The sequence below is a fragment of the Furipterus horrens genome, unplaced genomic scaffold (genome assembly GCF_987537825.1).
Source record: "Furipterus horrens unplaced genomic scaffold, mFurHor1.1.pri manual_scaffold_5, whole genome shotgun sequence".
NCBI classification, from domain to species: Eukaryota; Metazoa; Chordata; class Mammalia; order Chiroptera; family Furipteridae; genus Furipterus; species Furipterus horrens.
Genome location: NW_028327175.1, coordinates 43,886,510 through 43,914,205, shown reverse-complemented (window position 1 = coordinate 43,914,205; position 27,696 = coordinate 43,886,510). Strand labels below are relative to the sequence as shown.

The 27,696-nt window shown below is 35.7% G+C and overlaps 1 protein-coding gene across 2 annotated transcripts; it reads right to left on the bottom strand.

Annotated features, from left to right (window-relative positions):
• Positions 1-256: 256 nt before the first annotated feature.
• On the bottom strand, positions 257-25,973 carry GTF2H2 (general transcription factor IIH subunit 2). 2 transcript variants are annotated; one of them, XM_090276363.1, is made up of 16 exons: positions 25,933-25,973; positions 21,182-21,270; positions 19,593-19,670; positions 19,234-19,270; positions 18,946-19,032; positions 17,853-17,903; positions 17,469-17,523; positions 10,965-11,070; positions 9,744-9,834; positions 9,486-9,573; positions 8,889-8,996; positions 7,078-7,141; positions 5,317-5,420; positions 4,671-4,773; positions 2,194-2,233; positions 257-718 (listed from the first exon to the last, which is right to left on the bottom strand). In XM_090276363.1, the coding sequence occupies exons 2-16, from the start codon at positions 21,235-21,237 to the stop codon at positions 599-601; spliced, it is 1,188 nt and encodes a 395-aa protein (XP_090132489.1). In that variant the 5' UTR covers positions 21,238-21,270; positions 25,933-25,973; the 3' UTR covers positions 257-598. The 2 variants fall into 2 exon arrangements, with proteins under 2 accessions (XP_090132489.1, XP_090132488.1); XM_090276362.1 differs by having other exon boundaries at positions 21,182-21,334; positions 25,933-25,972.
• Between the last annotated feature and the right edge of the window lie 1,723 nt (positions 25,974-27,696).

The following is a 27,696-nucleotide window of genomic DNA, read 5'->3' as shown; positions in this document are numbered from 1 at the left end:
GCCTGGCCATGGTAATCTTGAGTTTGAATGTTTAAGCCTCAAAGACCACTGTTGATCATAGCCACAAATAATTTCAAATGCATTAATTATATAATTATATTCTGATTATTTAGTGAAGCCAAAAACGATCCCATGGGTGAGTACAGCAGTATATAATGTCATATGCAATACTTTCATAACTAGTGATTAATTTTCATCCTACGCTGAATTTATACTTACACTTAATTTTCTTTCTACACTAAAAATGAGGAAGTCATTGAAATTCTGTATTTAGTTTAATTATAAGTGAAATTACCACATCAATTTAATCATTATAACTAACAATGCAATAATGTACAATGACTGAAAACATTATGATTCAGAATAATAGAAAACAAAATTAACAAAAAGCAGTACTCTTGAATTCCAGGTATTTCTGTGACAGGTCACAAATTTTAAAATTTAATAAAGTATTACATTTTCTTAGCAAAAAGTTTCTTAAATTTGATTTTCCTTTTAAACTGCTTTTCATGTTTTAATGGGAGCTTCTTCTCAAGAATCATTTTATTTACAGTTGCAAATGTTTTTTTAACACATTAATGTGCACTATATGCTGGAATCAAATACCTGAAGGAGTTGGAATATTATGAATACAGCCAGGACAACAGTGGAGAGAGTCATGAACAAAAACATCACAGTCCACACAGAAAACATTTTGGCACACAGTGCAAACATAGACCTGCAGTGAGAAGAAGAAAAGTAAACTTAAAACGCAGTTTCCAAAAGTCAAGCAGAGCACAGCTAGATGACACTCAGGCTTCTATGCTCTTTCAGTTTTCTTATCTCTTATCAATTTTCCCCACCTACTGTATTACTACCAATGTACTGTATATTCTCAAATCTAAGGCAATTTCTTTTTCCAAAAACAATATTCCTTAGAAATGGGGGAATAACTTTGTTTTTGAGTCCTTCAAGTCTCTTCTATTATAGGATACTTTCAATTACTTCATTCTAAGTAACTAAGGAAGACACATGAGCTTGAAATTCGGGCTAGTTTTCAATGCTTAAAAAGTCATCTGACTGGTTTAATTAAAAAGAGAAGCACAACAATGTAACACACATTTTGTTATTCCTAAGGAATGAATGACTTCACAATTGCAAAAGTTTCATTACCCTTTTAATCAAACCTGCAAAGAATATGACAAATAAAAAGAAAAATAACTCATTATTCTATTAGTGTTACTTAGTATATAGATACTTCTGCTGAGGTAAAATTTCCAGAGCACCATCATTAAAAAATCATTAGATCTTAAACAGCATAGAAGTAAAGATGACATGTTTTTAAAAACTGTCAAACATCTGGCCTGCAAACCGAAAGGTCACCAGTTCCTTCCTGATCAGGGCACATGCCTGGGTTGCCTGCCAGGTCCCTGGTTGGGGGCGTGGGGAGAGGAAAACAATCAACGTTTCTCTTGCAAATCAAGGTTTCTCTTTCTCTTTCTCCCTCCCTTCCCCTTTCTCTAAAAATAAATAAATTTTTTAAAATCTAAAAAAAAAAAATCCTGTCAAATAATTTAAAAAGTAGTTTCAGTGAGGATGAAGTTACTTACATCAAAGAGGCAAGTAGAACTTAATAAAACTGTTTTATGAAATGTGAGTAGCATAAACAAACAATCCTTCCCACTAATATTTTAATAGTTTATAATGTATAGTTTTAAATATGGACATATAACTAAATTAATAAAAAATTAAAACTACACAATTATTTACCTTATTTGTGTCTTTATATAAGTTTATACATTCAAATTTGCCCCCTTCGAAAATTTTAAAAATATTTTCTCATTGGCAAAATGAGGGAATAACCTTTTAGTCTGTGGCCACCTTAAATGGTAACTTCACTTCAATATGGGTTATGATAGAGCCTAAAGCACAATCTGGAGAAAAAAATATTTAACATTTCAAAACTAGACAGAGTTTAGCTTGCAAACTGAAGACAGTTTAAAGTACTAAAATATCTTTGTAGCAAAATTAGAATGCAGAATTACAAAACAACTATTTAAACTATTGTGCTACCACTTTATCTCTACCTACTGTTATACTTTGAAGGAATAACCTGATATGATGCTGATCTTCAATAATTTACTGAAACTTATAATACTATTTCCTCAATATTTCTTGTATAATACTTAATATTTAGAAAGAACATGAACTTACATGTTGGTCTTTCAATTCCCCCTGACATCCATAACAAAATCTGAAAAAGTTTAAGAATTATTTTCTTTAGAATTAACTCACTAAAATAGTTCAGCCAAATCTCAGTAACAAAATCCTTTAATTAGTAAGTAATTTTACTTACAATTAATTTACATGTGACTTTTAGGAGAAAGAGTTAAGAATACCAGTAATTTTAGAAAATTCCACATTAAAATCCAAAGTTACATAACAGCCCAAAATCTTAATTTAGAATTTTTGTTTTCCTAAAGGGAACTAAAAACTGCTATGGTATGTTATTACAAAACTGGTTTATGCCACATGAAGAGAAGTACAAGTTTTGTTTTGACACTTTTGTTCCTCTTTGTATTTAGTTGTATAGTACTTCTAAATTCAAAATGAGAGGAAAAGCTTGTTCTGTATTAAACCATCCTGCAATAAATGTTATATTTTAAAAATGGCAAAAAAAATTTTTATTTTAATTTCATCAAGGGTAAACATGAGCATGCTTTCCCAACTGGGATTATAGGAGGGAATTAAACCCTACAGAAAATGATTTGAGTGACTATTTTTTACCTCTCCCAAAGATAATAGACAGCTAGTACAATTCTAGATGGACAGAAGTTAATTTATTGCATATAATAGATGCCTATAGGCTTTAATTTTCAAGGAATGGTTTAGTGTTTAAAGTTCTCAAAATTTATTACAAAAAATAACAGTTTACCGATTATCCACCCCCACATTTCATTTCCAGTTCCCCAGAGCAAACACTTCTACTCTTGGCTTTTTTATACGCATTGGCTATGAACCTCTTACTACAGAAGATGAGAATTTAATTCTCTTTCAACCCTCTTGAACCAATAGCATGTACAGTAGTCTCTCTCTTATCGCGGCCTCACTGTATCACAGGATTTTTAAAAATATTATATTTAATTAATTATCGTGGATTTTTCACTATATAACGGGACTTTGTGGTACTGTATACGTATGTTGTTAAAGTTACATAGGTTTAAGAGTGTAGAATAGAATATGTTTAAGAACATAAGTAGTGTTTATAAAAGTATGGAAAAGGTTAATAAGGGACTGGAAATGGTTTATAAGTGTATAGGAAGGGTTTATAAAGCCTTAATATATATATATATATATATAAATACTAAAATAAATGTAAGTTTCCTACTTCGCAGATTTTCACCTATCGCGGGGGGGGTCTAGAACGTAATACCCGCAATAAGTGAGGGAATACTGTATATGCCTAACTAACATCATTCTCAATTCTAAGTAAATAATTTTAGATAGAATAATACTAAATGTTTAGTTTATTAAGACTATATAAACATACTCAGCTGAGACATGTAATACAACTTTCCATCTGTTTTAAAAAAAATTTTCTAGAGTTTATTATTGTAGTTATTCACAAGCTTAGTTTTCGATAGAATTACCATTCACTCAGCCCCAACCTTTCCCTGAGAAGCCTGACCATTCTCTCATTATGTTCAACTACAGTATTTGTCCTCCTGGTGACATCTCTTCCGAAGCATTCTGACCTTCTCCCAACTGGACTGTTCTCCACATGTGACACACAAGTGTCATTCTGGCATTTCCCCATATTATATCCTAGGCCTTTCTTTAGCCAGCTTGAATTAGATAGATGCTCCTATTCTCTTCCATTCATTCTTTCTCAGTTCCTTTAAAACATCTCTTCCACAGCTTCCCCAGGAAGTCTCTTTTTTGAGACAAGTCTGAAAATGTCTTTATTCTACCTACATTTAATTGGTATCTTGGCTGAATATATAACTTAGGTTGGTAATAATTTTTCATTCGAAATCTTGAGAGAAATCACTCCTTATTAGCATTCAGTGTTAGTGATGATAACCCAAACAATCTTAATTCCAGATTATGTGACCTAATTTTCCCTCTCCAGAAATGTTTAGGATTAGTATTTTGCTGCACATTCTGAAATTTCACAATGATATACTTTAGTCTGGATTTGTTTTCCTTCAATATGTTAGATACCTGACAGTCCCTTTCTGCACAGAAAGTTGTCCTTTAATAATAGAAAATGCCTTTGAACTATTTCTCTTCTATTCTTCATTTGATCTTTTCTTTACTTTTGCATTATTCTGATATTAGACCTTCTGGATAAATCCTCCAGTTTTAGTAAATGCTAAAAAGCAGGGCTTTTTTTGTTTCTTTCTGGAGAGCTGATTTATAAGTACACCACCATGCTCACTATAATATATATATAGGTGGGTTTAGGGACATTAATAGATTTCTGGAAGTACAGATCTACTTAATGAGTCACTTCGGTCCTAACCAAGGCATTATACATCTCATTTACTATGTTAGAAGTAATTTTGCCCACCTTAATAACTTTTGCCCACCTTAATAACTTTTGCCCACCTTAATAACTTTTTAAATGTAGTAACAATGAATTGAAACACTACCACTTATAACTTGTAAACTTAACAAAATGCATATACCTTTCTCCATTATGTTCTTCTAGGGGAATTTCTTGAAAAGCATCCAAAGGAAACAAATGATGGTAAGACCGTGCCAAATGGGGAGCAGACACCAAAGTAAGACCTGACACATAAAGCAGACATATTTAATATCCCAAACCTCATATAGACAATGGCTGAAATGCCAAATAATATAAATTTTGCTAAATAGTTTCAAGTTTTTATTTTTATTGTATCATAGCTATTCATTTCCTCAGTTTACCTGTGGTCATAAAAGGAGATCTCAAGATGAATGAAGTCTTAGTCTATCACTAAATGTGTGACCTCTCTTTGCCTATTTGGTCACTAATAAATAAAATCAAGTTTTACAACTCTGTTATCCTCATTCTTCATTTACTTTATGAAGTTAAGAGCTGCAAAAATGTCTACCAGATCTGCTTCATTTTCTTTAAAGAAAGAAATCAGAAAACACTTTGGGACTACCAGGTTTATTCTTGGAAATGGAGTACTAGGCACTCAATAAAGGCACTCTATTTCTCTTCAGACATCAAATCCAGAAACATAGATAGACAGAACTTACTATGTACATCTATTTTTAATAACAATCTAGGTAAGAAGTTATGAAAGATTAATTTACTGAATAATAAATAAACAGTTGGTTTCTTACCACAGATTTTACATTCCACAGGAAGCTCACAATACTTCGCCCGACACTGTGGGCAGAAATAGCCTCCTAATGTAAGTCCTGGCTCAGTATTGCTATCCAAATGCCTGTTGGGGTAATACATTACTTTTAAAATGTGATATATATAAAGATGTGAACAGTTACAGCAAAAGAAAGTATGCTATCTTTATTTTAAAATCGTGAAGTTGTTTCATAGCTCACTTAGGTTCATTCTGTTTTTTTGCATGTCTGCATTTTTGTTTTGAATTCACTAATCTTTTCTTCTTCAGTGACTAACCTGCTGTTAAATTTTTCATCTTACACATTGTATTCTTCATCTCTAGAAATCTGATTTGGGTCTTCTTTCTGTCTTCTGTATCTCTTATCATGCTCATCTTATTCTCCTTTACTTTCTTGAACATATGGAATATATATATAATAGCTGTTTTAACACTTTTCCTACTAAGTCTACCAATTGTGTTATTTCTGGATATGTTTCCATTCTATGGTTTTTTTTCCTTTGTAATGGGAAAGGACTTCTTTCCCATTTTATGACTTCTTTGTATGCCTGGTAATTTTTGATTGGCTGCCAGACATTGTGAATTTTGGTTTGGGGTAGTGGACTTTTTTGTATTCTCTTAAATATGTTGAGGCTTTTTCTGGAATATACTTAAGTAACTTGAAAATAGTGTGATCTGTTCAAGACTTGCTTTTAAGTTTGTTAGGCTTCCCACAGCAGCTGTTGGTCTAGGGTTAATGTAGTTCCACTGCTGTGGTCTCTACTCAATGTCTGTTGGGTGTTGGGTTAAGAGGTCTCTCTAAACTGACTGGTGGGAACATAAACTATTCCCTGCCCCATGTGAGCTATAAGGATTGTTCTGCCGCTCCTCTCCATTGGCTCTTTCCCTGGCCCTGATACTTTGCTCACAGAAATGTGCTGATCAATATTCAGCTAATGGCTCATGGGGAAGTCTCTGCAGATCTCGAGAGCTGTGTGTATAGCTCTTTATTCTCCAGTACTCTGCCCTACAAAATCATGGTCATTTCAGTCTCCCCAAACTCTAAGCTTTCTTCAACTGAGCAAAAACCTCCAGGCTCGGCGTGGGTTTTCCTCCTCTGCACTACTGCCTGGAAATTCTCTCTAGGCAGTAAACTGTAATCACTGGACCCACCTCATTTGTATCCCTTCTCTCAGGGGTTATTGTCAGCATTGCCTGCTTCCAATATCTGAAAACAGTTGTTTTATATATTTTGTCTGGTCTTCTGACAGGAGACAAGAAGGTAAATCCAATCCCTATTACATCTTTACAGCTAGAGACAGTACTTTAGCTTGTTTCATAATTATGTAAAATTTAAAGCTCCAAGGTTAAAACAAGGTATATTCAGAAAAGTCTATGGCTCTATGCCTTTCTTTCTCCACAGACTGTGTAGGTAAACATTTTTTTTAGTTTTCATTTTTGATTTCCATTACTAATTTTATTATTAATATAAGTAAGTATGTATATCTACTCAAATTTCTACCCCCTTTTTAGATGACTGGTGCCTACTACACTTTTTTCTCTACCTTGTTTTACTTAGTAATATGTGTATATCCTAAAGACTATTGCATAGGAGTATATAGAAATAGTCCTCACTCCTTTTTACAGCTATATAGAGGGTAATTTTTTTAAAAAAGACATTACATTTCAAGCCCATCTTTTAAATTTACAACTAATAGAAAAATATAAAAACATCATCATGGACAGTTCCCAGGTTTTTACTTACGCCATGCTGAAAGAGGGTTTTGCATCTTGATCAGCCAGAGAAGCAACTGTATGCTGAGGAAATCCTTCACAGAAGAAAATGTATTACTTTCTTTTTCCAAGTAAATAACAAAATTCTAGGGCTAGGAACCTAAAAATGTTCCTACCACAAAGCCCACAAACTTGGACACAAGGTCTCTTTCCTGCCTTTTAGATATGTTTATTATAGCATGGTCAAACTAACTATTCTACGTTATAAGAAAACGTTAAGAGTGGAGGAAATGGGGAAAAGATCTGTCCATAAATATGTCCTCAGATTCTCAGTATTTTCTAACTTAATAACAATTAACACATACTGCTTTTTAAAAAGAAATGTTTGTAATTTTTAAATAGTTTCTGACACAACAGAGGAGTCTATTACATAATCTACTTTCACTTTATATAAGATATGTCTCTGTTTAAAATTTTGGAATGCCAAAAAAATTAGTTTTTCATATGTATTTTTAAATTTGAAGGTAAGTCCAAGAAAAACAGAAACCATAAACAAAAAGAGTTTATTACATAAAAATGTTAAGTCTATCTATACATCAAAACAAGTATAAGTAAAGATAAATGACCAACTGAAAAAATATTTACATCAGATGACAGAAAATAGATTGATATTCCCAAATGTCTCTAACAAATCAATTTGAAGAATAAATTATAAGATTAAATAATTTTAAAATTGGCTAAGAAAATGTATCAATAAATAAAAAAGGTTAGCCAACATAATATCTAAAATGTACTCGGTTTTTATGTCAAGTTTTATTCTAAATGCTTCATATGCATTAACTCAATCCTGTCAACACACAAGACAGACCAATCGCATTTTACAGATGAGGAAATAGGATGAGCAGCTGATCAGTATTATAAATGGCCCAAAACAAGGCAGAAAAGTATTCCATGTCACTGGCAATTAAAATATGCATATTAAACAAGGAGATTCTTTTTATATTTAAAGCTATGTTTTTTCAATTATGAATATAATAAATGTTCATTATTAAATTTTTGTAAAATAGAGGAAAACAAAAAAATTTTTGAAATGATGCAAAACCCATCATTCTCCCTCCCCCCCAAAAAATCACATGACGCAACTTGATGCACCTTCCTGCAACCTTCTGTCTTTGCAGTTTGTATTACATAGTTTTGATCAAACAGTACAGAGAATTTTGGAGCTTATTTGTTAAATTTCCTAATACAACAAGGATTTTTTTATAAATGCAGTGTCTTTATACCTTTCATGAATTAACAAGAAAGCCAATTGTGTTCTCTGAGTGATAGGACTACAAATGGTTTTAATTTTCCTTTTACGTCTCTGTAATTTTCCAAAATTGCTTCAACAGCATAATTTTCTCTAATTATAAAACACTTACGTTAAAAAAAAATCTTAAATGTTGCCCTGGCCAAGTGGCTCAGTTGGTTGGAGTGCTGTCTTGTACACAGAAAGGCTGTGCATTCGATTCCCGGTCAGGGCACGTATGGCAGCCAACCGAATGATGTTTTTCTCTCACATCAATGTTTCTCTCTCTTTCTCTCACTCTGTCTGTCTGTCTGTCTCTCTCTTTCTCCCTCCCTCCCTCCCTCTCTCTTGCTCTCACTCTCATTCTCTCTCCCTCCCTCCCTCTCCCTCCCTCCCTCTCTCTCTAAAATCAATAAAACATATCCTTGGGTCAGGATTTTTAAAAATCTCCTATGTTAAAATAACTAGTGCAAATGAAATTAGAAAGTCTAGTTTGAGCCAAAATATGTATTTTTAAAATGTCTATTTTTAAATCACACAAAATAAACACTTACCCATTCGAATAAGTGAGCATTCAGAACTTGAGCTAGCAGGAGGAGGACTAACATGATGCGTTAGCAATTCTTTGTAATGAGTTTCATCTAAAATAACATGGTATGTGCCTAACAAGCAAAAGAAAAGAAAATCAGCTTTCCAGACATAAGACTGAATTATATAATTTCTATGTAATTCTATACAAGTTTTACTATCTGAAAATATACATTTTCAAAATATTTAAGGTAAATAATCACTTTTCAAACACCTTACTTAAATAACATCTTTAAACTGACTTCTCTAGGAATAACTATAGTTACAATTTAATTAAAGTCAAATGATAAGATCTTAACAAAGTATTACATTTAGTGAAATTTCTAGCTTTTTCAAAAGTTATACTGCTTTTTCAAACACTAACATAGCTTCTAAAAATTCCTTGCATTTTGACATATCAACAGAATCACTGATATATTTAAGATGACTACCATATTTTGGACTTCAGGACGTGAACTGATTTAAGTTTAGTAGCTTAAAAACAGTTTACTTTAATTAATAAATTGTTTACTTTTTCATAGTAATTATGAGTAAATATTGAAGAATTTTAGATACATACATACCACCAGTTTCACGAGCAAGTACAGTGCAAACCCGAACCTCTGCAGACAATCCAATAATAGACACTCTAATTTTAGTTGCCTTTAGAGTCTTCATAAAATCCAAGTAAATGGACAGTTTTTTGGGGGGTAGGGGAGGAAAGCATTGAACAATTAATGTTTTTGAAAAGTTAATAGAATGCTCTGAAAACTAGTAATGAATTTACTAGAGTTTTCTTTAAAGTTGTAACTTTGGTTTTGATTGTAAAATTATTGGACTACCTTGATTAGGTCATAGATATTAGATGGATCGCAAGTTGTGAGGCTGCTAAAGATGATTAGGACTTCTCTACTTGTATGTCCAGGCATGTGTCTAAAGAAAGATAAAATATACTCCAATTAGGTATAACAAATTATACTAATAAAAAATTTACCCCCCAAAAACGAGTGTACATGGTTTGTACATTTAGACTATAGAATATCTCATTTGTTTCAACATTGCAAAGAAATGAGTTGGAAATTTTTAAGTTCTGGGAACAGAGTGATAAATAAGACTGATAAAAGTTCCTTACGTCATGAAGCTTACAATTAGTAGATTTTCATATAAAATCTAAAGGGTACATTGGAAAGTATGACAATACCATATGGATCAACTTTAAGGTGTATACATGTGGCTTGACAACAGTAATATACTTCTTTCTCATTTAAAGTCTATAATTTAGTTGAATGGTGATTCAGTCATAATAATAATAATAAACATTTATTTTGTGTACCATTTAATTAAATGATGGTTTATGGGATTTTAAGATGTGATAAACAGTTATCCCCTATACTAACTAGAGATTTCTATGCTTTTAGGAGTAATTTTATCAGTTATTCATAGACTTCTCGCTTATATCTTCATTGGCAGGCTCTCAGCTTTCACTTGTGGATGTTGCTACTGTGCCTACTTTTATTATGTGCATTACCTACTTATCATCTACTTCTAAACTAGGAAATTATCTATTATGTAAAGGTATAAAACTCTGAGTCAGGATAGACTAGCCAGAGACAAAATATATAAACTTTAACTATATTGAATACTTCATCTTGGATCTAAGTTATATTCCACATAGATGAACTTGTTGGAAAAGAGTGCTATTAATTTATAAATTACAAAATAAGCTAATAAAAGTCAAAAAATGTACAAATTCAAAATTATTATACACAATGAATTCCACATAAAATCAATTTTCAATAAAATATTTTTTCATCAACGTATTTCTTCTGTTCTACTAATACTACTACAATATTAATTATGCTTTTCTAAAACCTTTATGAATATACCTCATCAATTAAAATGTAAAATAAAAATTACTAACACCACACTAAACATCATGTTTGTATTAATAACAATTTCATTACAGCTGGGTTTATAGACACATATCAACATAATATCATTTCAACTTAACTCATTCCAGAAAGTATGAAATCAATTATATATAATAAACGTAAAACACTAACTTTAGAGTTTGCATAGCCATGTTTAAGGAGTTATAAAGAGACGGCTCTCCATGGCAGGTCATATCTACAGCTTTCTTCAAAGATGTTACGTGTTTTCTAGGGTTTCCTAAAATAGAAATGAAATAATTTACATTTATTTATTTATTTATTTAAGTTTTTAAAATTACAGTTAACATTCAATATTGTCTTATATCACTTTCAGGTGTACAGCCCAGTGGTTAGACAATGATATATTTTACAAAGTGTTCCCCTTGTTAATTTACTTTTAATAAAACTCTATATATACATTACGGAAATTTATGTCTCTCCTAAAATTTACATATTTATTTTAAGAACAGAATCCCTTCAATTTACGTTTTTAGCAACTTGCAACTTGTTATATAATGTTTCACTTCATACTAAAATAATAATACAGTAAGTCCTCACTTAACATCATTGATAGGTTCTGTGACTTTAAGAGAAACAATGTAAAACAAGACCAATTTTACCACAAATTGATATAAACAAGAGTTAAGTTCCTACGGCATCTCATCAATGTTAAAATAAATGATGCTGAACTTGATGTTATTCAAGGACCTGCTGTACAAATCTTTTTTATCTATTAGTACACATTTTAAATAACATTAACCTAGACTGCATAACTTTTAAAATATTTCCCCATTTCACCATTTTTTTCTTCTTTTCTTTATTTTTTTAAAGATTTTATTTGTTTATATTTTTTTGGAGAGAGGGGAAAGGCGGGAGAAAGAGAGAAACATCAATGTGTAGTTGCCTCCCATGTACTCCCAACTGGGGACCTGGCCCACAACCAAGGCATATGCCCCGACTAGGAACCAAACCAGCGACTCCCTGGTTCACAGGCTGGCATTCAATCCACTGAGCCACAGCAGCCAGGGTCCCATTCCACCATTTTTGAGACTAATATATATGTTCCCATTTTAACATCTTTGAAATCACCACGCGTCTTACCATCACTGGCAGCCACCCGACATTTGTGACAGCTGTCATTGCGTGCTCATGTGGGAACCTATGAATGGCTAGGGATGTGTTGTTGCTTCATCTGCATTATGGACACTGTTTGTGCTTTACATGTTAAGTTAAACTGTGATTTAAAGTGTTTTTAAAAAGGTTATTAATACAAAAGTTTAAATCTCTATGTAGAAAGGCATGGAATAGAGCAGTGAGATGTAAATGAGTTATTAGTGAAGCAAAAATTCACTGATGGAAGAATGCCTGCAATTCTACACTTTTCTTCAGGGAAAAACCTAAGAGCTTTATAAAACCTAAGAAAGGAGGGTTTCCACAAATAGACAAAGCTGTGTTATCACCTGTTTCAGAAACAACATCTCCAAAGTTTAACATCTGAAAAGATTCTCTATCTCAAGTTAAGCCAATACAAAGAAGGGGACAAACTGCCAAATTCTTTAGAACAGTTGACAAACACATTAAATCACTAAGAAGCCAGTATGAACAAGTCACATATCATTTGACCCTGTGTCAAAGTTTAACTGCTAGTGTTTCCTTCTTGATGGTTCATAAATTAAGAGTATCTCACAAACGATGGAATCTGAGATTAAAGAAAATACAGTATTCTTCAACTGGCTGGGTAGCTCAGCTGGTATGACCCTGACACTTCAAGGTTATGGGTTCAATTCCTGGTCAGAGCACATAAAAGAATCAGACAAGGGGACTTCTGGCCAAGATGGAGGCGTAGACAGACATGCTACATCTCCCTCCACAACTAAGAAGGAATACAACTACCTCAAAACCAGAAACAACCAGAAGTTCCAGAAAATCAAACTGCATGGAAGTCCAGCAAACAAAGATATAAAGAAGAAATACTCATTCAGACAGGTAGGAGGGGTGGAGCTACGGTGGAGAGGATGCGGTGTGGTGGCGGCAGCAGCGGCAGCTGCAGGTTGGCAGAAAGCGCATCACACATTTTAAAGTCAGGAGGGACACCTGGGGAGCATTCCCAGTTCCTCACCAGACCTACCAGCTCACGATCCCAGCACCAGGAAAAATCAAGCCTCATTGCTTCTGACCGTGCAGACTAGTGGGGGTTGGGGTGGAAGCACAAACTGTTGGTCTCAGCAGAGTCTGCTTGTTTAAAGGGCCCCCACGGTCCTAGAACATCTGCAAACCCACCCACTCTGGGAATGACGGCCAGGGCAGCAGCTAGAGGGGCACCAGACCGATGCGGAAGTGGGAGGAGTGCCTGGAAAAGGGGCGAGTGCTGGGCAGGTGGCACTGTTCCCTCTTGGACCCCACCCTCACTTACAGCGCCACAACGTGGTGAAACAGGTCGCCCTGTACTGATGAATCCATAAGTCTCAGCACCTTACAACGTAACAGGAGCGACCACTCTACCTGGGACATGGAGGCAAACAAACACAGGAGCCTGTCAGAATGAGGAGACAGAGAAGTATGGCCCAAAAGGGGGAAAACATCAAGGTTCCAGTGGGAGAACTAAGGGATGAGGAGATAGCCAACCTAACAGACGCAGAATTCAAAACACTGGTGATAAAGATGCTCACAGGCTTGACAGATATGCTTGAGTATGGCAAACGCATAAGGGAAGAAGTGAAGGCTATGCTAAGTGAAACGAAGGAAAATCCACACAAAACCAATGGTGAAGGGAAGGAAACTGGGGTTCAAATCAATGATTTGGAACATAAGGAAGAAAAAAAGTCAACCAGTGCAGAACGAGGAAGCAAGAATTGAAAAAAGTGAGGAAAATTTCCCAAATTTTGTGAAGGAGATGGACATATAGGTCTGGGAAGCACGGAGGGTCCTGGGCGAGCTGGATCCAGAGGGGATCACATCAGGACGCATCATGATTGAGATGCCAAAGGTTAAAGATAAAGACAGAGTCCTGGGGACAGGAAGAGAGAGGCACAGAGTTGCCTACAGGGGGATGCCTATAAGACTATCAGCTGATTTCTCAGAGGACACTTTGCAGGCAGGAAGGGACTGGCAAGCAGTATTCAATGTGATGAAAGGCAACCTGCAACCAGGATTACTCTATCCAGCAAGGCTATCACTGGGAATGGAAGGGCAGATGAAGTGCCTCCCAGACAAGGTAAAGCTAAACACGTTCACCATCACCAAGCCATTATTATATGAAATGTCAAAGGGACTTACTTAAGAAAAAGAAGATCAAAACTATGAACACTAAAATGACAACAAACACAACTATCAACAACTGAATCTAAAAAATAAAAACAAAATCCAGCTAAGAAACCAGAATAGGAACAGAATCATAGGTATGGGGTTCATTTGGAGAGTTATCAGCTGGGAGGAGGGAGGGGGAGAAAAGGGGAAATGGTGCAGGGATCAAGAAGCATAATTGGTTGGTACAAAATAGACATAGGGAAGTTAAGAATAATATAGGAAAGGCTGAAGCCAAAGAACTTATATGTACGACCCATGGACATGAACTAAGGGGGGGTGGCATTGCTGGAGGGAAGCGGGGTACTGGGCAGAGGGGCAAAGGGGAAAAAAATACTGGAACTACTGTAACAACATAATCAATAAAATATACTTAAAAAAATTAAAAATAGAAAAATAAAAGAATCAGCCAAAGAATGCATAAATGTGTGGAACAACAAATCATGTTTCTCTCTCTCTCTCATTTTTTAAAAAAGAAATATGGTATTCTTCAGACATTTTCTTCTATTTCAACACTGTCTTCATATTAATTTACAATAATCAAAACATCATTAAATTGATTTTATCATATAGTATAATTCATCAAACTACTTGCCTACTGTTGAACATTTAAGTTATTTCCAATTTACCACTATTACGCTTACTGTTAAAAAGAGTATATTTGTTGAGTTAGGTTTATTTCTTCTTTCATAACATTCCCTAAATATAATTCACAGAAACAACCATTTTTATGGTTCCTCCTCACAAAACGTTCAACTAATTAACCAGATTATTGACACTATAAATATCAGTTTCTCTGTGGTTCAGCAAGTAATACACTCTTTTTGAAACTTCATTTTGCTAATTTAAAATATATAAAACAATAAAATGTTGTGAGTGGTTTATTTGTTTTTGATCACTTGTTTAGCTAACCTCTCTTTAATTTGTTTTTTTCTTTTGGTATGTATTATGTCTTCTTTGTCCATTCATGTACATGTAGCTACTTGGTGTTATTTATTTGAATAAGTCTTAGTATAAGTGCTGCTGAAGTGAGCACAGAATAAGTTTTTTTTAAGAGTTAATAAATTTTGGTTTTTTTAAAATAATTTATTTACTTGTTTGTTTATTTATTTTTAGAAAGAGGGGAAAGGAGAAAGAGAGGGAGAGAAACATCACCATGTGGTTGCCTCTCATTCACGCCCCCAACTGGGGACCTGACGTGCAACCTAGTCATGTGCCCTGACTGGGAATCGAACCAGCGACACTTGGCTTGCAGGCTGACACTCAATCCACTGAGCCACAGCAGTCAGAGCAATAAATTTTGTTTTTCAAGACATTTCAGGTTCACAGCAAAATTGAGCATATAGTACAAAGAGTTCTCATATATTCTCTGCACCCCCGACACACACTTTCCCCTATTATCAATTATCAAAAATGTTACAGTTAGTTACAACTGATGAACCTATATTGACACATCATCATCACCCAGAGTACATAGTTTGCATTAGGGCTCACCTTTGGTGCTGTACATTCTATGAGCAGAATTAAGTTTTTAAAATATTAACCATTTGCTATATTTTATTCTTAGAATAAAATTTTAAAAATGAAAAGTATTTAAGTCCAAATTCCTCATTTCATCACTGATAAACAAATCTAATAAGGTAAATGATTTGCCCAAAGACATGTGTCTATCCAATGGCAGGACCAGACTCAAGCCTAGATCTCCTGGCTCTCTCTGTCCACTTCTCTTTCTACCATATCATACAGGTATTTCTTTCATCTCCCATTGTATTGTATGGGAAATAAAACATACTATATTACCATCAGTGTGGTTTACGGTAGTGATTCTGATCAGAGAGAGGGAGATAGACAAAGAAAGAGGTGGGGAGGGGGGGTGCCTTCAAGAGATCTATCAGAATCTTTAGAAAACTTTTCATCTCTCTGTGTATGACTTCCTTGGCATACATAGAAAACTATTATTAATTTTGGGGAAGAGACAGGAGGGGTGGCCTTACATCCTTTCCTTGAGAGAACCATCCTTTCTCCACTGTATGATAATCCAGCTTAGACCATGTGACTCTGATGAAGCCTACCCTGCTTCCATCCTGCCCCAGGCATGGGCATGTAATCCAGGCCTACCAACCAAATACTTCATTCCCTTGGCCATATTGACTGTTCATGGATAGGCAGACCATAATAAGTAAGGTCAATGAGAGTCCTCTCTGGGACTTGTGCTAAAAGCTACAGACTACAAAATCATGTACACTAGGGATATTAATAGACGTCTTTTAAGCTCACAGAAAATCTATTGGAGAATGAAGCCAAACAGAGCTAAGACCCCTGGAAACAACTACATATGAAATCAGCCTATCTTAAAACATGAGCAAATAACTTCCCTTTTGTGCCTAAGCTAGTTTGAGATTTTTTTGATTACTTGCCTCTGAGTTTCCTGGGTCACTCCAGACTAACATACATTTCACTCCTTAATGTCACAGTGAAAAACTATTTATGATAAAGTATGTCATTATCCTCATGTGTATTGGTGAGGAAGAAATTTTAAGAATGACATTTAAGAAAAACTCTCAGAAAATAAAATAGAATTAGTGATATAAATTTATAACAACACATAACAAATCTATCTTTTAATTTTTTTCAATTTTTTGATGGGGGTAGGGCATCAATTTGTTGTTCCACTTATTTATGCATTCATTGGTTGATTCTTATATGTGCCCTGATCAGGGATAGAATCGACAACCTTGGTATATCAGAAAGATGCTCTAACTGACCTATCCAGCCAGGGCTACAATTCACTTTTTTGGGGTTTAGTTTGTTTTTTAAAGATTTTATTTATTATTTTTAGAGAGAGGGGAAGGGAGTGAGAAAGGGAGAGAAACATCAATGTGTGGTTGCCTCTCGCACGCCCCCAAGTGGGGACATGGCCTGCAACCCAGGCACGTGCCCTGACTAAAAATTGACCCTTTGGTTCGCAGGCTGGTATTCAATCCACTGAGCCACACCAGTGGATTGGCTACAATTTGCTTTTTATATTCTTTGCTCTTTAGAGATTTAACTTGTGAAATTAAGTGGATATTCTGAGTGGTTACAATAATTTTAATACTTTTGGGATAAATGTATAGATTTTCAATAAATATTTACTTTCATTGTTAATACTACTCACCACTATGCAGAACTCAATTGAAAACAGTTCATCTTAGATACCAAGTTCAATAGACAGTTTAATAGAGAACATATAGGAAGGCCTAATTTTATTTACTAGGCAAACTTATGAACAGGTCTACAAGGCTGGGTAAGTAAAGCCAAGTCCTGAGTCCTATAAAGATAACTGATACATACCTGAGAGTTCTGTCAGTTTTTCGGCTCTTTTACTCTTTGTCACAATAATCCCAATCTAAAAATAAAATAAAATAATGATTATCAATTTAACAAATTATTTCTTCTTGATAAGAATGTACATTAATATAAATTAGTAATTACAAAAGAAATAAGTAACGTGAGAAACTTTTTCTCATGATGTTATTGACATAAATTTAGCTATGAGTTCACTGTACATAATTTAACTTTTAGAGTTATCTTGCTTTTCACTAACAAGTGTACCAAAAGCTGGTACACAATCTGAATCACTTAATAATTCATAGAATAGATGCCCAATATTTTAAAAATAAATTATGTTTGGCAGTAGTACCAGGAATCTCTGAATTTCATCACTTATTTGCATACCTGACTAATAGGATTTTGATCAAAATATTCCTCTACGAAGTACTCCAACAACTGTTCAAAGAAAACAGGAAGGAAATACTAGGTCAGAGCACAATAACAACCATAGGGAACATATTTTGGGAAATTTATTTATCAAGCATGATTTTTAAGTGTATAGATTTTCAAAAACAATAAAAAATGATAAAATTTAAAATATGAAATAAATAAAAATTAAAATATTATACCTGAATTTGAAATGGTAAGTAATGAGATAGGTTTAAACACTAGACCTTAAAAGATGGAACCATTTGGACATGTGAGAGAGAAACCATCTAAAGAAGGAAGAGATCCAGTGAAGATGGAAAAGGGGAGTGAGCAGAAATGAGGATGGGTTTTGATAAGTTAGGAATAATATGAATGTATTTATAAACTGAGGAGACTGATTCAAGTAACTCGATGGAGGAAAAGATTCAATAAAGAAAAGGAATAACGGAAAAACAAGATCCTGACTTAGGGCGGGAGGGTAGAAATTAAGGGCATAAACAGTACACCTCTGTATATTTTGGGAATACATTACAAGACCCCCATGGATGCATGAAACTGCACTATTTTTTCTATACATAGCTATAAAAGAGTATAATTTATAAATCAGGCACATAAGAAAATGACAAAAATAACTAATAATAAAACAGAATAATTATAAAAACATGCTATAATAAAAGTTATGTAAATGTGGTCTCTCTGTGTCTCTCTGTTTAAATATCTTATTGTACTGTACATACAAAGTAGATACAATGGATAAAGGGATGATTCCTAGTATCTATCTGGGACATGGCAGGAAAGAGCAGAACACTGTAAGATTTCATTACACTACTCAGAACGAATGCAATTCAAAACTTATAAATTGTTTATCTCTTGTATTTTCTGTTTAATGTTGTCAGACCATAGTTGACCACGGGTAACTGAATCTGAGGATAAGTGGGGACTACTGTAATTAGCTATTTTGGTGTATCATTTCCCTAAATGATCTGGAAACACTTCTATTTAGCTATAGTTTGTATTGACTCAAACTTTTTAAAAAAAGGATTGTATCCTTTTAAACATTTTCTTTTACCTTTAAAGTACATGTCAGTCTATTTGGCTTTAAATCTTGGTCTTCCATTGTTCTTGATCCATCTACTACCACATAAAGATGGCGCATCTACGAAAAAGAAATACAAAGAAGGACAATTTCCAAACACATTTTGATCAAGAAGTAAAAATGGCATTTAGTATTCACACAGTCTATACATATATTTTTAATATATTCCTTCAAAGGGTTTGTTGTTTATTCTATCAAGCCAGAATGCTTCTCAGCCCCAAAATAGTTCTGTACCAGTAAAGGAAAAAAAAAATAACATACCATTCCAAGTCGGACTTGTCCATGGCGCTCAAATACTCTGTTAAAATTATGCAAACATTTTAATGAACTACCATATACTACCCAAAAAAATCAACACAATTTCAACTAACCTGCATCTTTTTAGTGAAGTAAATTATTAACTTAAGGAATCCACATAATTATAGGCACTTTAGATAGTCCCTGAAGACCCATATCTCTGCTGAGGCACTAGGTTGCTGGTTCCTTCCTTGTATTCAGGTTACAAAACAGTTTCCCTGAAACACTGCTGAAGTTAAGTACTGCAGAGTGGGTACAGGTGGACAGAAAGGTTGAAAGGAACAAATTTTACCTTTTGTAACACATTGACAAAAAGTTTATACCTTTTTCTCTTTGCTTTGAAGAGAATGTCTTCTATTGTAGCTTTAAGTGATCCTGATTCATCTTCTTTAAGAATCTCCCTATAAGCAATAATGACTTGTTTAAAAAGATAAGCTAAACATTTATTAACCCATGAGAAATGAAAACAAGTGTCCATATAAAGATTTACATGTAAATGTTCACTGGCTCATTATTCTTAAGTCAAAAATTGTAAACAATCTAAATGTCCACCAATTGATGAATAGATAAATAATAATATAGTTTAAGCAATATAATAAAATACTATATTCACACACAAAAAAATGAATTACTGATACATGATACATGGATGAAATTTTAAAATAGCATGTTTTTTAAAAATTGATTTTAGACGTGTTGGGGAGAGAAAGACAAATATCAACTTGTTGTCCCATGTATTTATGCATTCATTGGTTGCTTCTTGTATGTGCCCTGACCAGAGATGAAACCCACACCTTGGCATATCATGATGAAGCTCTAACCAACTGAGCTACCCTGCCAAGGTGAAAATAGCATGTTAACTGAAAGAAGCCAGACACAACTGACCATATATTATATGATTACATTTACATGAAATGTCCAGAAAGGGCAAATCTATAGAGCCAGAAAGTGGGTTAGTGGTTGCGTAGGGCTAGAGGTATAAATTGAATTTATTGTTAAGTGAGCATGAGGAATCTTACTGGGATAGTAAAAATGTTCTAAGCCCTGGTCAGGTAGCTCAGTTGGTTGGATACTGTCCGTTTATGTCATGGTTGTGGTTCTATCCCCTGTCATGGCACACACAAGAAACAACTAATGGCATGACAACAGACACATAGCTCAATGGTACAGAATAGAGAACCCAGGAATGAAGCACACCTTTATAGCCAATTCATATTTGACAGAGGAAGCAAGCACATACAATGGGCTAAAGACAGTTTATTCAATGAATGGTGTCAAGCCTTGACTGGCCTGTGAACTGAAAGGTCGCCGGTTCAATTCCCAGTCATGCCTGGGTTGTGGGCCAGGTCCCTGGTCAATGTTTCTCTCACACATTGATGTTTCTCTCCCTCTCTGTCTCCCTCCCTTCCCCTCTCTCTAAAAATAAATAAATAAAATCTTTAAAAAATAAAAATAAAAATAAGTGGTGTTGGGAAAATTGGACAGCTACGTCCAGAAAAATGAACTAGACCACCTTTTTATGCCATACACAAGAATAAATTCAAAATGGATTTAAGACTTAAATATTAGACCCAACACCATAAAAAACCTAGAAGAAAAACATAGGCAGTAAAATCTTGGACATTACTCATAGCAATATTTTATCCAATATATCTCCTCAGGCAAAGAAACAAATGAATGCATAAATAGGCAGAGCAACAAATCTATGTTTCTCTCTCTCAAAATCAATTTTAAAAATTATTTTATAGTGTTCTAAAACTGATTTATGGTGATGAATGCACAATTGAACAAATTTTCTAAAATGTACTGAATTACTCAGGAAACAGGTGAATTTTAACATTTGTAAAATATACTTCAATAAAGTTGTAAAAAACATCTAGAAGAAAGGAGATTGTAATAATGTTCTACTCACCATGTTCTTTCATAGCCTCCTTCCCATCGCTTAGTTCTTTCGTGTTCTTCCTCCATTTCTTCCTTAAATGTTTTATATTATTCAATATCCTACAAGAATCATTAGATTGTGAATTTCCTAAAAATTTTTGTCACCAGATACCTACAATTAAATCTGAAAAGTAAAGAGGGGGAAGTAAACAAAGAAAAAAAAAATGTCAGAAAGCAAGGTTGTCTTATATTCTTGAAATTTATTCAATAATTGTTGTTAGGCACAATACTTTATAAAATCCTCCTGAAACTTTTTCCCAGTCCCCAAAAGGAATACATATATTTACACACAAATCTGGCACTAATAGAAGCATCTTCTGATAATTTTTTAAAAAACAAAATTGCATAATAGATGTGTCATAGAACAGGACCATGGATTATGAGAAGTGGCTATGGTTGTAGATAAAACAAGATGGGGGAGGGCAAAGGGGAAAAAACTGGGACAACTCTAATAGCATAAACAATAAAAAAAAAATTTAAGTATATTTCAGTAATTATGCTGTTAGAGTTGCCCAAATATTTTTCTTCCCTTTGCTCTCCTCTGCCCAGTACCACCACCACCCCTATATTCATACCCATGGGTTATGCATGGAAGTTCTTTGGTTTCCCCCTTTCCTATACTATTCTTAACATCCTATTTTGTACCTCCCAATTATGCTTCTTAATCCTTGCACCATTTCCCCCTCCCTCTCTTTTTCCCCCTCCCAGCTGATAACCTTCCAAATGAACCCCATACCTATGATTCTGTTCCTGTTCTGGGTGTTCGCTTAGTTTGTTTTTGTTTTTATTTTTTAGATTCAGTTGTTGATAGTTCTGAGCTTGTTGTCATTTTAATGTTCATAGTTTTGATCTTCTTTTTCTTAAATAAGTTCCTCTAACATTTCATATAATAATAGCTTGGTGATGATGAACTCCTTTAGCTTTACTTTGTCTGGGAAGCACTTTATCTATCTTTCCATTCTAAATGATAGCTTTGCTGGATAGAGTAGTCTTGGTTGTAGGTTCTTGCTTTTCATCACTTTGAATACTTCTTGCTAGTCCCTCCTTGACTGCTAAGTGTCTTTTGAGAAATCAGCTGACAGTCTTATAGGAACCCCTTTGTAGAAAACTCTGCTTTTGCTACTTTTAAGATTCTCTCTTTATCTTGAACCTTTGGCATTTTAATTATGATGTGTCTTGGTGTAGTCTAGCTTGTTTGAGACTCTCTGTGCTTCCTGGACTTGTATTTCTATTTCCTTTGCCAAATTAGGAAAGTTTTCCTTCATTATTTTTTCACATAAGCTTTCAATTTCTTGCTCTTCCTCTACTCCTTCTGGCACCCCTATGATTCGGATGTTGGCACATTTAAAGTTGTCCCAGAGGCTCCTAAGCCTTTCCTCTTTTTTTTTTTTTTTTAATTCTTGTTTCTTCATTCTATACTGGTTGACTATTTATTTCTTCATTATGTTCCAAATCTTTGATTTGAACCCGTTTCCTTCCCTTCACCACTGATTTCATGTGAATTTTCCTTCATTTCACTTAGCATAGCCTTCACTTGTTCCCTTATGCATCTGTCATACTTAATCTCGTCTGTTGAGTCTGTGAGCATCATTATCACCAGTGTTTTGAACTCTGTATCTGTTAGGTTGGCTATTTCCTTGTCACTTAGTTCTCCCACTGGAACTCTGATCTGTTCCCTCTTTTGGGCCATACTTCCCTGCTTCCTCAACTTGACCACTTCCTGTGTTTCTCTGTATCTCAGGTAGAGCTGTTGCACCTGTTACATTGTAAGGGGTGAAGCCTTAGGTATTCGTCAGTATGGAGCAACCCATTCACCACGTTGTGGAGCTGTATGTGGGGAAAGGGTTTGAGAGGAAACAACACTGATTGCTCAGCACTCAACCCTTTTCCAGGCACTTCTCCCGCTTCCCATATAGGACTGGCACCCCTCTAGCTGTTGCCCTGGTTGTGGTTCCTGCAGTGGGTGGGTTTGCAGATGGTCTAGGACTGTAGGGGCACTTCAGGGGCCCTCTAAACAAATGGACTCTGCTGCGAGATTGGCAGTTCCTTCTGCCACCCTAACCCCCACTGGTTTTCACAGTCAGAAGCAATGAGGCTTTATTTTCCCCAGCGCTGGAACCATGAGCTGTGTGGTCTAGTCTGCGACTGGGTTGGTTCCCCCGGTGTCCCTTCTGACTTTTATAATGTGTGGCTGCTCTTTCTGCTGGCCACTGACTCCTGCCGCCACACAGCATCCTCTCTGCCCCATCTCCACCCCTCCTACCTGTCTAGATGAGTATTGCTTCTTTATATCTTTGTTTGTTAGACTTCTATGCAGCTCAATTTTTCTGGTAGTTCTGGTTATTTTTAGTTTTGAGGTAGTTGTATTCCTTCTTATTGTTGTGAAGGGTGGTGAGAAGTCCAAAAATTTTTGGACTTGTCTCCATCTTGGCCAGAAGTCCAAAATTTTTTTATTTTCTATTTTTTAGAAGATTTTATTTATTTATATTTAGAGAGTGGAAAGGAGGAAAAAAGAGGTAGAGAAACATCAATGTGTGTGAGAAAAACATCAATGGGTTGCCTCTGGCCCACAACCTAGGCATGTGCCCTGACTTGGAATTGAACCAGTGATCTCTTGGTTCATAGGCCAGCACTCCAGCACTGAGCCACACCAGCAAAAGCTAAAAAAAAGTTTTAAAAAAAGATTAGCTACAGCTGGGTTGCAGGACAGGTCCCCAGTTGGAGACATGCGAGAGGCAACCACACATTGATGTTTCTCTCCCTCTCTTTCTCCCTCCCATCCCCTCTCTAAAAATAAATAAATAAAATCTTTTTAAAAAAGCATTAGCCAAAACTGATAATTATTATAGCTGAATGATGGATATACGATGATTCATTGTACCACCTCTCCACCTTTGTGTATGTATGAATATTCTCATAATCAAGTTTTTCAATGAAATTTATTATTTATAAATAGTAAATGCTTATGGCTCATAATTTAAAAAACAACAATATTAAACCTATACTAATCTTAACTATTAAAAGAAACAAAGAAATACTTAATAATTCAATAACTATGACAATTTCAATATATAGAACGATTTAAAAAATAGGTTTCATCTGGATAACAGAATTAAGGATGATGTTTTCTGCTTCTTTGTTCTTTTTTGTATTTTCATATTTTCAATATGAATGTATATTTTTTTAGTAATGATGGATAAAATAGGTAGTCAGAAGATCCCATTAACCCTAACCAAGTAATAACCATCCCATCACATCCTCACTTCTACTCTCCCCAGTGGAATCTCCCTCCCTATCCCACACTGTCATTCTCAGCTTCCTTGGTGCATAAGTGAAGGTTCAAAGGAACTAAGTGCCAAGACATTAAGGACAAAATAAATCCCATCTACTCGCAGGATCAAAGATGAATCTTTATGATGAGGATCATAACAAGACCTTACCTTCCATTTATAATATTGTTGATACAAAGTATATATTTAAAATTTTAAATAACTGAGCTATAAATGGGCTTCTGGAATTAAAATTATTGACAAGTTGAACTGTATGGCATCACTATTTTCTGTGGCACCTGCTATAATTAGATATTATTTTGTTAAGTTCTGTGTCTTTCACTGAATTAACAAACCACTCCCTGGCGTTGGAAGAGATTCCCTTGTTTCAGGAAATCTGAAATGCTCAAGTAAGGAGAAATGACTTACTCTAACTTGTGTGCTATTTTAATAGCTAACTTTGTTGGTGCCTTGTAGGTTTAACAATGTGGACTAACACAGTATACAGTGACTAAACATTTTGACTTTCCATGAAAAGTGTTTCCAATATTTTTAAACTCAAATTCTTTAATAAGTGTATACTGCCATCCATCATATCAAGCTGTATTTTATTTTTAGTTTATTACTTTGAATTCTTGGAAAGTTCAGAAACAATGTGAGAATAAGTAGAAGCTGCAAGTGGAAACACTTCTGGCTCACTGCATACGAGTACTTTTTAATTAGACCTGCCTGCAGTGGGAAGTTACAGGGATAGGACAGGTATTAAGCTATCCATAACTACAGACGTTCAAAGGGAAGTTGGATTTTTGCAATGCATGTTGTTAATAGAGAAGGTGGTTATGTATCCTGTAGAAAGGTGTACCTGATCACTTAGATCGGTCATCTATGACTTCCCAATATTCCATCTTCTTAAAATACCACTGATGTTTCCAGGGAATCCAACCCCAGCGTAAGCCACTTCCCCCAGCGTAAGCCTTATGGTTCCTGTCACATGAGCTCAGAATACTACCTGCAAACAAATGAGATCTGCACCAAACACCCAATTTATGAAGCTTTTCCTCAGACCTTATCCTAGCAAGCGCTGTGAGACAGACAAAGGTGATTATTGTCCTGGTTTTCAGGTGTGGAACTTGAGGCTCAAAAGCTGGAAACTCTCTTGAGGCCACACAGCTGGAGGTAGGTCACAAACTCGAACCCAGGATCACAATTCTCAAAACTCGCGTTCTGCCTGAGGGACATTCCCCAGATTAGCGGCCTCAGCTGTTCCCATGCAGCTCTATAGTCCGAAATAGCCCTCCTCTTCCACACGCCCCCTCACACCCTCATTCCCTAGGATGCTGGTCAGGGCCATTCAGCCTCCGCCCCGGAGAGTGAAGGCTCTTCCCTGCAGCAATGCTCCCCAGGCAGGCGGTCCACGCCTCCGCTGCGCGCGTGCTTCCACCCGCCGACTCACCAGCCTCGCCTGACGCCGCTCCGCCGGGACTCAGCGCCGCCCGGAAGCAGCTCTGTCCCGAAGCCACGCCCAATCCGCTCCAAGGGCGCCTCCAAAGTCCTTCCCCCTCCCGCGGAGACTACACAGAAACGTTCTGACCGCTTCAGGTTGGAGTTGTCGGAGCTCATTTAGAGTGCGGGGAGGGATTTCTCTTTTCTCCCTTCCAGCTAACGAAGAGACGGGAAAAATGTCATTCGGTCTTGGAAAGTGGGAGGCCCGGTAATATCGACCCGAGAACTGAGAAACATGACTTTGTTTATTTCTACAAGGTTGGCAACAACAGCAGCCGCAGCTAAACCGGAACCTTGCTATGCAACACTTTTCTGGGACGTCTCTGCTGCTCCTGCTGTTCACGCAACAAATATTATATTGAACACCTGCTTTAGGCCTGAGAAAGTTCTAAGCACTGAGGAAATGCAGTGAAAAATTGCCAAAAATCCTTGGCCTTATGGAGTTTCCTTCTACTATGGAGACAGTTATCAAGAAAAACATCCTCTATCGAACGGTGATAGTGGGTGGCATAGAGAAAAATTAAGCATTGAATGGGAAACGGTTTGCAGCTCAAAATAGCGTGGTCAGAGGAGCCCACACCAAGACTGTAACCACGCTGATACTAGGGAAGATCTCTTTCTCCAGGTAAATGACGATGCAAGTGCGAAGGTGGAAGAACATTGGTATGTTTAGGGACTGCTGCGTGAGAAAGCAGGGATGAAGGTGGCCACAGAAATCCTAGGAGTGGGTGGCCCTGAACATGGTGAGAATTTTTGGGGGGATGACGATGGCTTGAATTAGTGTAGTGTAGCAGTGTAGCAAGTGAGAAGCTGTTGGATTCGCAATCTTGTCGATGGACTGTACATGAACAAGGAACCAATAACTCAAAACTTGTTTAGTTGAGCAACTGAAAGGCTGGAGTTGCAATTACTAAGAGGGTGAGGGGAGGAGGGTGTGGGTAAGATCAGTTCAGTTTTGGAAAAGTTGTTTGAGATGCTTGCTAATACATATGAAATTATATGTTTCCCATGCTCAAGAAATGGAGAGGTAAGGCACCTCAGAATATTTGAAAGAAGGTTAAGCCCAGAAGAGGAAGAGCAGAAGGGAACTACAGTATCTGGTGCCACTTTGCTTCCCCATTAGCATATGCTTCCCCTCTGTTGCCTGTTTTATTGGCACCAAAATCTTCCCATGTGTTTTATCCCCCCAAAAACATAAACAGAAGCTATACTGCACAGTAGTGGAAAGAACGGACCTGGATTTAAAATCAAGCTCTGCCACACTGGCTTGGTGACCTCAAGCAAATCATCTATAAAATGGAGATAACTCCATGTACCCTACGGGGTTTATACATGATATAGTGGCAGCTGCATGACGGGCTCCTTCTGTTTCCCCCCAGAAGACAAGGTCTTGTTTCGTGTTGGTGGTTTTGTCTCTAAAAGGGAGAGGAGAAATTAGCGTTGTTGATTCTTTCCCAGTGCCAATCACCTTCCATCTTTGCCTCCCTTGTATCTTTGACTCCTCTACAGGACTCACACACAAACTCCACACTTTCCTTTCCCTTCCTCCTTTTCTTCCATCCTCTCTTCCTTCCTTCTGCAAACTCCGGGCCTTCTCCTTTTTCTTTTCTTTCCTTCTGTTTTGATTGACCTTCCTATTCCAAGATAGGATGTATCACCACAGGACAAACAGCCACAACCCCAAGCTCCAAGTTTCTCACTTATGTTTACTGCC